The sequence below is a fragment of the Nymphaea colorata genome, chromosome 6, assembly GCF_008831285.2.
Source record: "Nymphaea colorata isolate Beijing-Zhang1983 chromosome 6, ASM883128v2, whole genome shotgun sequence".
In the NCBI taxonomy this organism is placed as follows: Eukaryota; Viridiplantae; Streptophyta; class Magnoliopsida; order Nymphaeales; family Nymphaeaceae; genus Nymphaea; species Nymphaea colorata.
The window spans coordinates 18,902,898-18,912,559 of NC_045143.1; the positions used below are offsets into that span (position 1 = coordinate 18,902,898).

Genomic DNA, 9,662 nt, shown 5'->3' on the forward strand with positions numbered 1-9,662 from the left:
CTGATGGGGTCCGACGCTCTTCCTGCCTAGTATGGAATCGAGATCCTCTTCTTTGACGAGCTGGGGACTCGTCTTGCTCCCCTTCTAAAGTAAATTCTGCCCTATTCTGACTGCAATGGGCAAATCGTGGAGCGTGGGGGGTTCTTTCACAGTAGGCATCTTGTTGATGCCGATCTTGAGGGGGCGCCATAGTGTTCCTTCGGCCTCCCTCTGTACTCGTCCCAATATGCGAAATATTGTTGGGATCGACCTCAGTGTCGGTTTGGTAGTTCGGTGCGACTAGCAAACCTTTACCTTTGTCTTGTCGTGTATTGGGGCCCTGAGTGGCCCTTTCAACTCCCTGTTGCTGGTTGGAAGCAAGAACCCTAAACATGGCGCGGACTTCGTCCATCTCTTTCTATTGGTTCTTCCTCATTTCGGCTAAGTCGCGCTGGAGATCGCTGAATTGCCTATCCATTTCTCGCCGCCTATGATTCTCGGCCTTGTCCATGTCTCTACGGAACTGGCTGAATTCAGGCTCTAGGTTGCCAATGCGGCCGATGGTCTGCTCGGGTATCTCCATAGCCGACACCCTGTGAGCGACATCTTGAGGATCCGAGGTGGTTTCCTCAAGCACAGGCTCGTCCGGGTTCAAATTCTTCTTCGACTTGGCCATGTGAAAAATCTGGTTTGACCAGCGCCAAGGACACACTACGCTAAGGTTGTCCTAACTAAAAAAATCCAAAAACGGCCTAAACTGCCACTCTCAAGCTGAAATCCAAATAAAAGAAGGCTGCCACTCTCAAATTCTGACCACGCTGCCGCTGCTCTAGCTACCGCACGCGAGATCTAAGGTGAGGGAGACGGGTTGGCCTGCCTAATGCCGCACTTCGCCTAAATGCCTCGGCAATCACACTTCGCTCTCGGCCGGGCTCTAGGAGCCTAAATCACGGCACTCTCCTAGTGCCTCGGTGACGCACCTCGAGCTTGGCTGCCCTCGGGTGTACAAGGTGTACAGCCCTACACTTGCCAAGAGTGAACAAGCGAAGCCCTAATCTACGCAACAAAGAAAACCGTGGCTGGACTCTGACCGACTGCTCTGACTCAAGAAATCCAAATCTGACCAGAAGACCACGGATAAAACCAGAAATCCAAGAGAAATCCGCTGGCACTGACCGTTGATGTCGAGTACGTGTAGGTGCAAGTGCTCAACCAGACGGATATTCCTCAAGACGTGCTCTGATACCAATTGTTAGGATCTACACCGGTTGGCCTAGAAAAGCCCGAACCAAATGCGATCATACCTTCCCAGGACCTTCTTGAGGCCTATTCAAAAAACCAAAAACCCTAAACAATTAATTACACAAAGCTACCCGGCCGGACAGGACCCCGGTGCAAATCCCAAATAGGTAAGGAGATACAAGAATGGTGTACGCTTCCCCAAAATCCTAACTACGGACAACCTACTACAATCAACTACTCGGTTTGATGAGGCCTTACAAATCGTGAGCGATACAATTATAAATCTCTCACAACTCACTCACAAACCACACAAACCACTTCTAACGGCCAAACCACACCCAACGAAAGCAAATAGGTGGTTGGCTCCTTATAGTCGTGTCCCGGGCACAATGCCCTCGAGGTACCACAGTGAGGAGCTTGGCCGAAGCCGGGGCTAAAGCAAAAAAAACTGAAAGCAAACTAGATGCTGCCCTAGAACAAACAAAAGCAAACCCGCCCGTTGCTACAAGGGGGAACAAGAAGATACCGGCCAAGGAAAACCCTTGGCGTAGCCGGATAAGCACCCGGGGTGAGAACCAACCCCCGGGTATTGCAGCTCACGGTACCGAAAAGCCTGCTGTGGAGAGCCTCCTCGAATGCCTGCTGCGCGTTCAACTCGCTGGCCGAAGGTCGCTGGACGAGTGGACGCCCGCTGGGAACCTGGCCGACGTGCCGAGATTGACCCGCCTGTCGCTGGCCGTGAACCGCACTGCTACTGGTCGCCTGCCTGCCGAGCTGGACAGGGTGTCAGGAATGCCTGCAGACGCCTGACGGGTGTGCTGGCGCGCTCGCTGACTGTCGCTCTAGATCGTCGAGGACCGCCGCTGAACAGGCTACGCGCTGCGCTGAAGATGGACGCTGCAGAGGGCGCTGGGCGTCGAAAGGACCGCTGTCGATTGCCTGCGCCTGGGTGACAGTCGCTAGGATGCGCGACCGCGGTTGATGACGGGCTGTTGCCGGCGAGGATGGCCGACTGTTGCTGAGCGCCCGCGATGGACTGTCGCGACCGTGGAGGGCGATGATGCCGTGGCCAGAAGGGCCGCCTGAGTGTCGAGGGGGGCTGTTGTCGGGACGACAGCGCCTACCTGCCTGCCGTCGTATGTGGCTCGGCCACGCTCGCCGGTGGACGCCGACGGAAGGGGATGCAGCCGAAGCAAGGGCCGGAGGGAGCCGGCGAGACCTAATCCTAGCTAAGGCTGGGGTTGGCTCGGTTCGGTTGGGCTCTAGTAGGTGTCCGGTCTGGTCAAGTTGGGCTTGGATTGGGGTAGGCTATGAAGAGAGATGGTGTAGGTACGTAATGGGTGACCTAGCTACGAGGTGGGTTCACTTGGGGCTGGCTTGGGCTGAGGCTAGGCTCACGGATTTGGTCAACGTGGACCGAATGAGGATAGGGTTTGACTAAGGGACGGGTTGTCTACTGGACCTAACTTAGTGGGTCCGCGTTAAGTGGGTCAACGGTCACTCGAGGTAGGCTCGAGCCAACTAGGTTAGCTTCACGGAAAGGGCTCGGTTGGGAAGAAGGCGCCTAATTTGGACTAAGGCAAGGGGTTGATGTCGGATTAGGTAAGCTTAACAACGAGGGTTGACCAAGGTGAGGTGGCGGTGCGAGAGGGTACCTAGTGGGGTTAGGTTGACTTGGCTGGCTTTGCCAAGTGGAGCACCGCGATCTTGCCACGTGACAAGATGGATGAGCTGACAGAATTCCGCGGAGAGGGTTTCCGCGATAAGGGAAAGAAGTGAAGTTCTTTCCTAACACTAGGGAAAGAACTCGGGGAAGATCAAGGAGATTTCAGAGCAGGGATTCCGAATTCCTTCCTGATATCTTTGGAGGACTGGGATGCTGCCACGTAGGGGTAGTGATGAATGGTCAGGGATTGATGCGGGTAAGGGGTGGCTACGAAAACGGAAATAAGGAGGTGACGTGCTAGGAAGTTGCCTAATCCGTCGGATGGGAAACGCGTGAGGATGAAAAGGATTGACGCGTGGAGCAGGCTGGGTAACGCGCCAAAACGCGTGGGACCAAGTGATCTAGCTGGAGGGTGAGCTGGCTAAGGTGAGGATGTTCGGGTGCATAGGATGAGGACAGCTGGCGAGATGGAAGGCTGAGGCGTCACAAGTGTTATGGTTGACTCGCGGTAGAGGGTATGAGGAAGAGATGACGAGCGGCGGCTGCGGTTCTTTCCTAACTTGTTGGATGCTCGAGATCCTAGGGTGATCTTGAGTAGGGACACGTGGTGGCCTGGGGTGGTCCGAGGTAAGGGAGGCGACCAGATGAAGACACGTGGAAAGGATCAACGGAGGAAGGTGAGACGCGTGTACTAACCTTATGGAACCGGCGACAAGGGAGAGGGGATCTCACACGAGCGGCGGCTAGGGTTTCGAGCTTCCTCCTTTTGTCCAAAGTGCCCTTCTCGAACATGAACAGACCTTTCAGGATTGAAGGGTATTCTTGTCTTCGGTGCCGGAATCAATGGAGCTGGTCGGAAGTTGCAGGAAATGGTCGGAATTGCATAAGAATCCGGCGGTTGGCCTGAATTCCTCTTCCACCGCCCGAATTCACCAATTTTTACTTATATTAATCTACGGCTCCGGGCGATTCTTTTGAGCTGCTTCTCGGGAACAAACCACATCCGGATCCTGAGTTTTGCTACCTATCAAGCTTCTGAAACAGGGTACGAACCGAGGAGGAACCGAGCTTTTACTTGTTCGTATGAGGGCTTAATTCCCGCTCAGATGAATTTAATCTTTGCTAGATTAATTCTAATGATAATGCGAATTTCCCCAAACCGTGTAAGGGATCTTTTAAGGTCGTTTTCACTGTCCTTCTCCGAATCAACTCTCGGGGACGCCGAGGGCAGAACCAGGAATTCGAATGAACTCTACCCTACACTATCTCAACACAATCCTCGGCGAAACACGTAGATCAAAGAACTAACCTCGTTGTCTTTGTTGAAGCCGTGGGTATTCCGCGCCTTCAACCTTCCCGATTTCAGCTTTGGCCTTTCCTCTTCTTCGTGTTCAAGAAGAGCGCACCAAACCTGACTTCCGACTTCAATCCGGGGTAGATATCGTGGACGAAGGAGGGACCGCCGCCGTGGAGGAGATCCCCCTAAGCCTTTGCTACCTTATGCCGTTGTCCTAGGGACGGTGGCTCTTCAAGGGCTGTTGTGGAGTATAGAAGCACCGTGGAGGTGGAGGGCGCGAGGAGGGAGAAGACGGCTAGCTCTCGGGTGAGCAAAGTGGGAGACGAGAGGGAGAAGAGAGAGACCTCGAGAGAGGAGAGAGAACGGAACTCGAAAAATGACTTGATTAATCCAAAATTGCTTACATTCTACAAGATCCAAACGTTTATATACATTCCTAGTATGAGTCGGGTTTACAACCCAAACCCACTCTCTAATCTGACCAAACACTTGACGCGCCAAGCACAACCCGCTCGGCTTAGGTCCATTATTCGAATCCTAGTGTAATCAAAGAATGGCTAAGTGCCGAAAATGAAAACCGAAATCAACTAAGTACTCGAAAAGAATAATCGGCCTAGCGCCTTAGCTCGAATCATCAGGAATCGTCCCTGTGCCTTGTGAGCCTAGGGCGGGGACCTCGTGTGGGTTGCCGCCCACACTTCGGTTCAGATGCACGGGCTAAGTCTGAGTGACTTAGCCAATTGCCTAGAATTCTAGGTCTTTAGAAACGGCTCAAGGGTCTAGGATGCTCGGACTCACATTGGGGTCTAACTCGACTAACTCGGTGAGCCCAACAGTTAGCTCGGAAACGCCTTGAGGTCTGTCCCGTTTGAGCACCTCTTCGGACCTAGTTGCTCCTCCCACTCCTCCCGCTGCAACCGGTAATGGTGCTTCATTAGCCGCCTTGGTAGAGTCGTCGACGTGCTCCATGGTCCGAGCCCACAACTCAGACGCCTTACGCTTCAGCCGGCTGGGTCCGGCCAGCTCTGTCGACACTGGGTCTGGACGAAGTGGCTGGTCCGTAACAGATTCCCCCTCCCTAAATTGCGCTTGTCCTCGAGCGCTAGAAGAGGGAAAACGATGGCCACCATTGGCCCTTGATACGAGCGAGGCAAGGGAGCGAAGTGGCTATACTTGGTGAGACGATCCACTACAACAAGCACAACTTCCTTGCCTTCTGAGCGGGGCATGGCGTCAATAAAATCCATGGTTACATCGGTCCATGGTTTAGTTGGTATGGGGAGGGGATTCAGATGCCCTGGAGGACGAATAGCCTCATACTTTTCCCTCTGACACACCACACACTTCCGTATGTACCGTTGTACCTCTGCCTTCATACCCCGCCACCAAAATTGGGCTTTAATACGACTAAGGGTTTTGGTAACCCCCTCATGACCCGCGGCGGGTGAGTCATGGAAATGTTGCAGGAGTTTCTGCTTAAGCCCTGATTCAGGAGGAACCACTGCGCGGTTCTTCCTGTACAAAAGATTCCCTCTGACCGTGTAGAAGGGAATGGAAGCCGGATGTTGCTCGGTTGATGCTCGGATTAGCTTCAATGACTAGTCTGTTTGTTGTTCGTTAGCTAACATTTCCCACACATCGGTTTCCACTATAGAAAGCGTCATGAACTGCTCAATCAAACGCGAGAGGGAGTCTGCCGCTGTGTTTTCAGGACCCCGTTTGTACTCAATCTCAAAGTCGTACCCCAATAGCTTGGCTAGCCATCTCTGTTGGGTTGGGGTATAAACTCATTGCTTGAGCATATATTTCAAGCTGTTTTGGCCAGTCCTGACAATGAACCGGCGCCCAATCAAATATGGTCGCCATTTTTCTACGGCCAATACAATCGCTAGAAGTTCTTTCTCATACGTTGAGAGAGGTTTTGCCCTACTGGTTAGGGCCTTTGACATGTAAGTGATTGGATGTCCGTCTTGTCCAAGTACGGCCCCCACTCCAACATCGCATGCATCTGTTTCTATAGTAAAGGTCTTGTTGAAGTCCGGGAGAGTAAGTACTGGGGCAGTCATTAGGGTGTGTTTCAAACTTTCGAAGGCCGCCCGAGCCTTATCTAACCATTGAAAGGCCCCTTTCTTTTACATCTGCGTCAGAGGTTGTGCAATAAGCCCATAACCTTGAATAAACCTCCGATAATATCCTGTGAGGCCTAGGAAGCCTCTGAGACCTTTCATATCCTTAGGCAGTGGCCATCTTTGCATGGCGTCCAATTTTTCGGGGTCTGCCCGAACCCCTTGTTGGCACACGATGTGCCCCAGATAACCAATGCTTGGTTGTCCAAAGCTGCATTTGGACCGTTTTGCATACAACTGGTTATCCCTTAACACTTGAAGAGCTACGTTGAGATGTTGTTCATGCAGTTCCTCGCTGCGACTGTATATCAAAATGTCATCGAAAAAGACTAGAATAAAGTTCCGGAGGTACTGTCGAAAGATGTCATTCATACATCTCTGGAATGTTGCAGGGGTGTTAGTAAGACCGAAGGGCATGACCAGAAATTCGTAATGGCCGTCATGCGTGCGAAATGCGGTCTTTGGAACATCATCCTTGTCCATCCTAATCTGATGGTAGCCGACCCTAAGATCAATTTTGGAGAAGATGGTTGCTCCGGCTAGTTCATCCAATAGCTCGTCGATCACAGGTATGGGATGGCGATCTTTTACTGTGGCTTCGTTTAGGGCGTGATAGTCAACACAGAAGCGCCATGTATTGTCCTTCTTCTTCACGAGTAGAACAGGAGAAGAAAAAGGACTACTGCTGGGTTGAACGATGCCGCTTTCAAGATTTTCTTTAACCAGACGCTCGATCTCAGCCTTCTGGTTGTATCCATACCGGTAGGGCCGTACATTTACAGGTTCGGCCCCTTGTGTCATGATGATTTTGTGATCGTATGATCTAGGAGGAGGACGACCCTTGGGCTCCTCAAAGATGTCCCCGTATTGGTCGAACACCTTCTGTATTCGTTCTGGCACAATCTCTTCTTGCTCTTCTTTTGCTGGCACATCCGTAGCGAGTGCCATCACCCAACACGCAGGTTGTGCAGCCTCTATGGCTCGTAAGGCAGCCTTGGGACGAGTAGTGCTCGTGATCCCTTGTAGGGTCATTGACTCTGTCTCTCCATCGGGCGTGAAGGTCATACTGAAATTCCTCACGTCCCATGAAATAATGCCCAGTGTGAAGAACCAGGGCATACCGAGAATCAAGTCGACGCCATCGAGGGGAATGACAAGGAAGTCGATTCTGAAGGACTTTTTCTTTATGACTATTTCCATGTTCTTCCCTTCACTTAGGCATTTCAGCCTTAGACCCCCTCCCACAACAATCGTTTGGGGTTGACTGGATTCCAAGAGGACGTTACATTTCCTGGCTGCTTCCTCTGTTAGGAAGTTTCTAGTTGCCCCGTTATCCAACAATGTGAGGATCTTCTTGCCGTTGATCCTCCCAAATACCCTAAACGAGTTGGGTTTGTTTGGGTTTTGCATCGAATGAAGAGACTCAGCCTCGGTAGGCTTCTCCTCTTTAGTAGGAGCCTCTTCCTTGGTGACCTCTTTCTTTTTCTCGGTGTGTCTATGCCTGCGTGTCTGAATCACTTCCTCTTCGGACGAGGATGAACTGGACTCATAAGACGCACTGGAAGACGAGTCGCTGTCTGTACACGAGCTTGTGTCTACATCACTTATCACCTGTACCCAGAAATAGGCTGGGCACTTGTGATATTTGTCCCATTTTCCCTCACATCTGTAGCACAGACCCTTTCGTCTGTATTCCTCTATTTGTTGAGGCGTGAGGTAGCGTAGGGGCGGTTTCTTGCCCTGCCCTTGGTAGGAGTTGTGGTAGGGCCGTGGGTCGTTCTCCTTCTTGTAAGGAACTAACTCCCTTCTATTGTTGCGAGAACCAGAGGGGTAGGAGTTTTTCTTCCTCTGCTTATCAAATTTGTGAGCCTTTTTCTCGGCTCTTCTCTCCTCGATTCGCTCTTCATACAGGCGTGCCATGGCGATGCATTCTTCTAGCTTCTCAAAGCGATGGATTTTCATCTCTCGCTTAATGTCATTACGAAGGGCACCTTTTAATGCTCCGATGAGGGCCTTTTCTGGCCATCTTACCATGCTGGCTAGGCGTTCGAATTGCCTCTTGTATGCGGGCACGGTAGTGGTCTGGACTATGTTTTTCAAGTCCTCATCGTAATCGATAAAAGTCGAATCTCCAAATTGTAGTTGGAGACTGGCCTTGTACTTCTCCCACGTCTGATTATCTGTATTGTGGTTGAACCACAGAAAATGCGTCGTGGCTTCCCCTGTCATGTTAGCTGTAGCTATCTCTATCCATTCCTCTTCGGGGACGTGGTGACACAAGAAATAACGCTCTGCCATGAAAAGCCATTCACGCAGGTGTTCCCTATTAAACTTAGGGAACTCATAGCGCACTGATGGGGTTCGACGCTCTTCCTGCCTAGTATGGAATCGAGATCCTCTTCTTTGACGAGCTGGGGACTCGTCTTGCTCCCCTTCTGAAGTAAATTCTGCCCTATTCTGATTGCAATGGGCAAATCGTGGAGCGCAGGGGGTTCTTTCACCGTAGGCATCTTGTTGATGCCGATCTTGAGGGGGCGCCATAGTGTTCCTTCGGCCTACCTCTGTACTCGTCCCAATATGCGAAATATTGTTGGGATCGACCTCAGTGTCGGTTTGGTAGTTCGGTGCGACTAGCAAACCTTTACCTTTGTCTTGTCGTGTATTCGAGCCCTGAGTAGCCCTTTCAACTCCCTGTTGCTGGTTGGAAGCAAGAACCCTAAACATGGCGCAGACTTCGTCCATCTCTTTCTGTTGGTTCTTCCTCATTTCGGCTAAGTCGCGCTGGAGATCGCCGAATTGCCTATCCATTTCTCGCCGCCTATGATTCTCGGCCTTGTCCATGTCTCTACGGATCTGGCCGAATTCACGCTCTAGGTTGCCAATGCGGCCGATGGTCTGCTCGGGTATCTCTATGGCCAACACCCTGTGAGCGACGTCTTGAGGATCCGAGGTGGTTTCCTCGAGCACAGCCTCGTCCGGGTTCAAATTCTTCTTCGACTTGGCCATGTGAAAAATCTGGTTTGACCAGCGCCTAGAATACACTACGCTAAGGTTGTCCTAACTAAGAAAATCCAAAAACGGCCTAAACTGCCACTCTCAAGCTGAAATCCAAATCAAACTGATGGATATTCCTCAAGATGTGCTCTGATACCAATTGTTAGGATCTACACTGGTTGGCCTGGAAAAGCCCGAACCAAATGCGATCCTACCTTCCCAGGACCTTCTTGAGGCCTATTCTAAAAACCAAAAACCCTAAACAATTAATTACACAAAGCTACCCGGCCGGACATGACCCCGATGCAAATCCCAAATAGGTAAAGAGATACAAGAATGGTGTACCCTTCTCCAAAAT

General features: G+C 51.4%; 1 protein-coding gene across 1 annotated transcript; it reads right to left on the minus strand.

The window, feature by feature from the left end:
• Nucleotides 1-6,316: 6,316 nt before the first annotated feature.
• Nucleotides 6,317-9,316, minus strand: LOC116256612 (uncharacterized). Its single transcript, XM_031633010.1, has one exon. It carries the CDS (start codon nt 9,314-9,316, stop codon nt 6,317-6,319), a length of 3,000 nt encoding a protein of 999 aa, XP_031488870.1.
• Between the last annotated feature and the right edge of the window lie 346 nt (nt 9,317-9,662).

Bases quoted from the DNA above. Each gene is read 5' to 3' on its own strand.
- LOC116256612 (XM_031633010.1), bottom strand. From the start codon at position 9,316: ATGGCCAAGTCGAAGAAGAATTTGAACCCGGACGAGGCTGTGCTCGAG.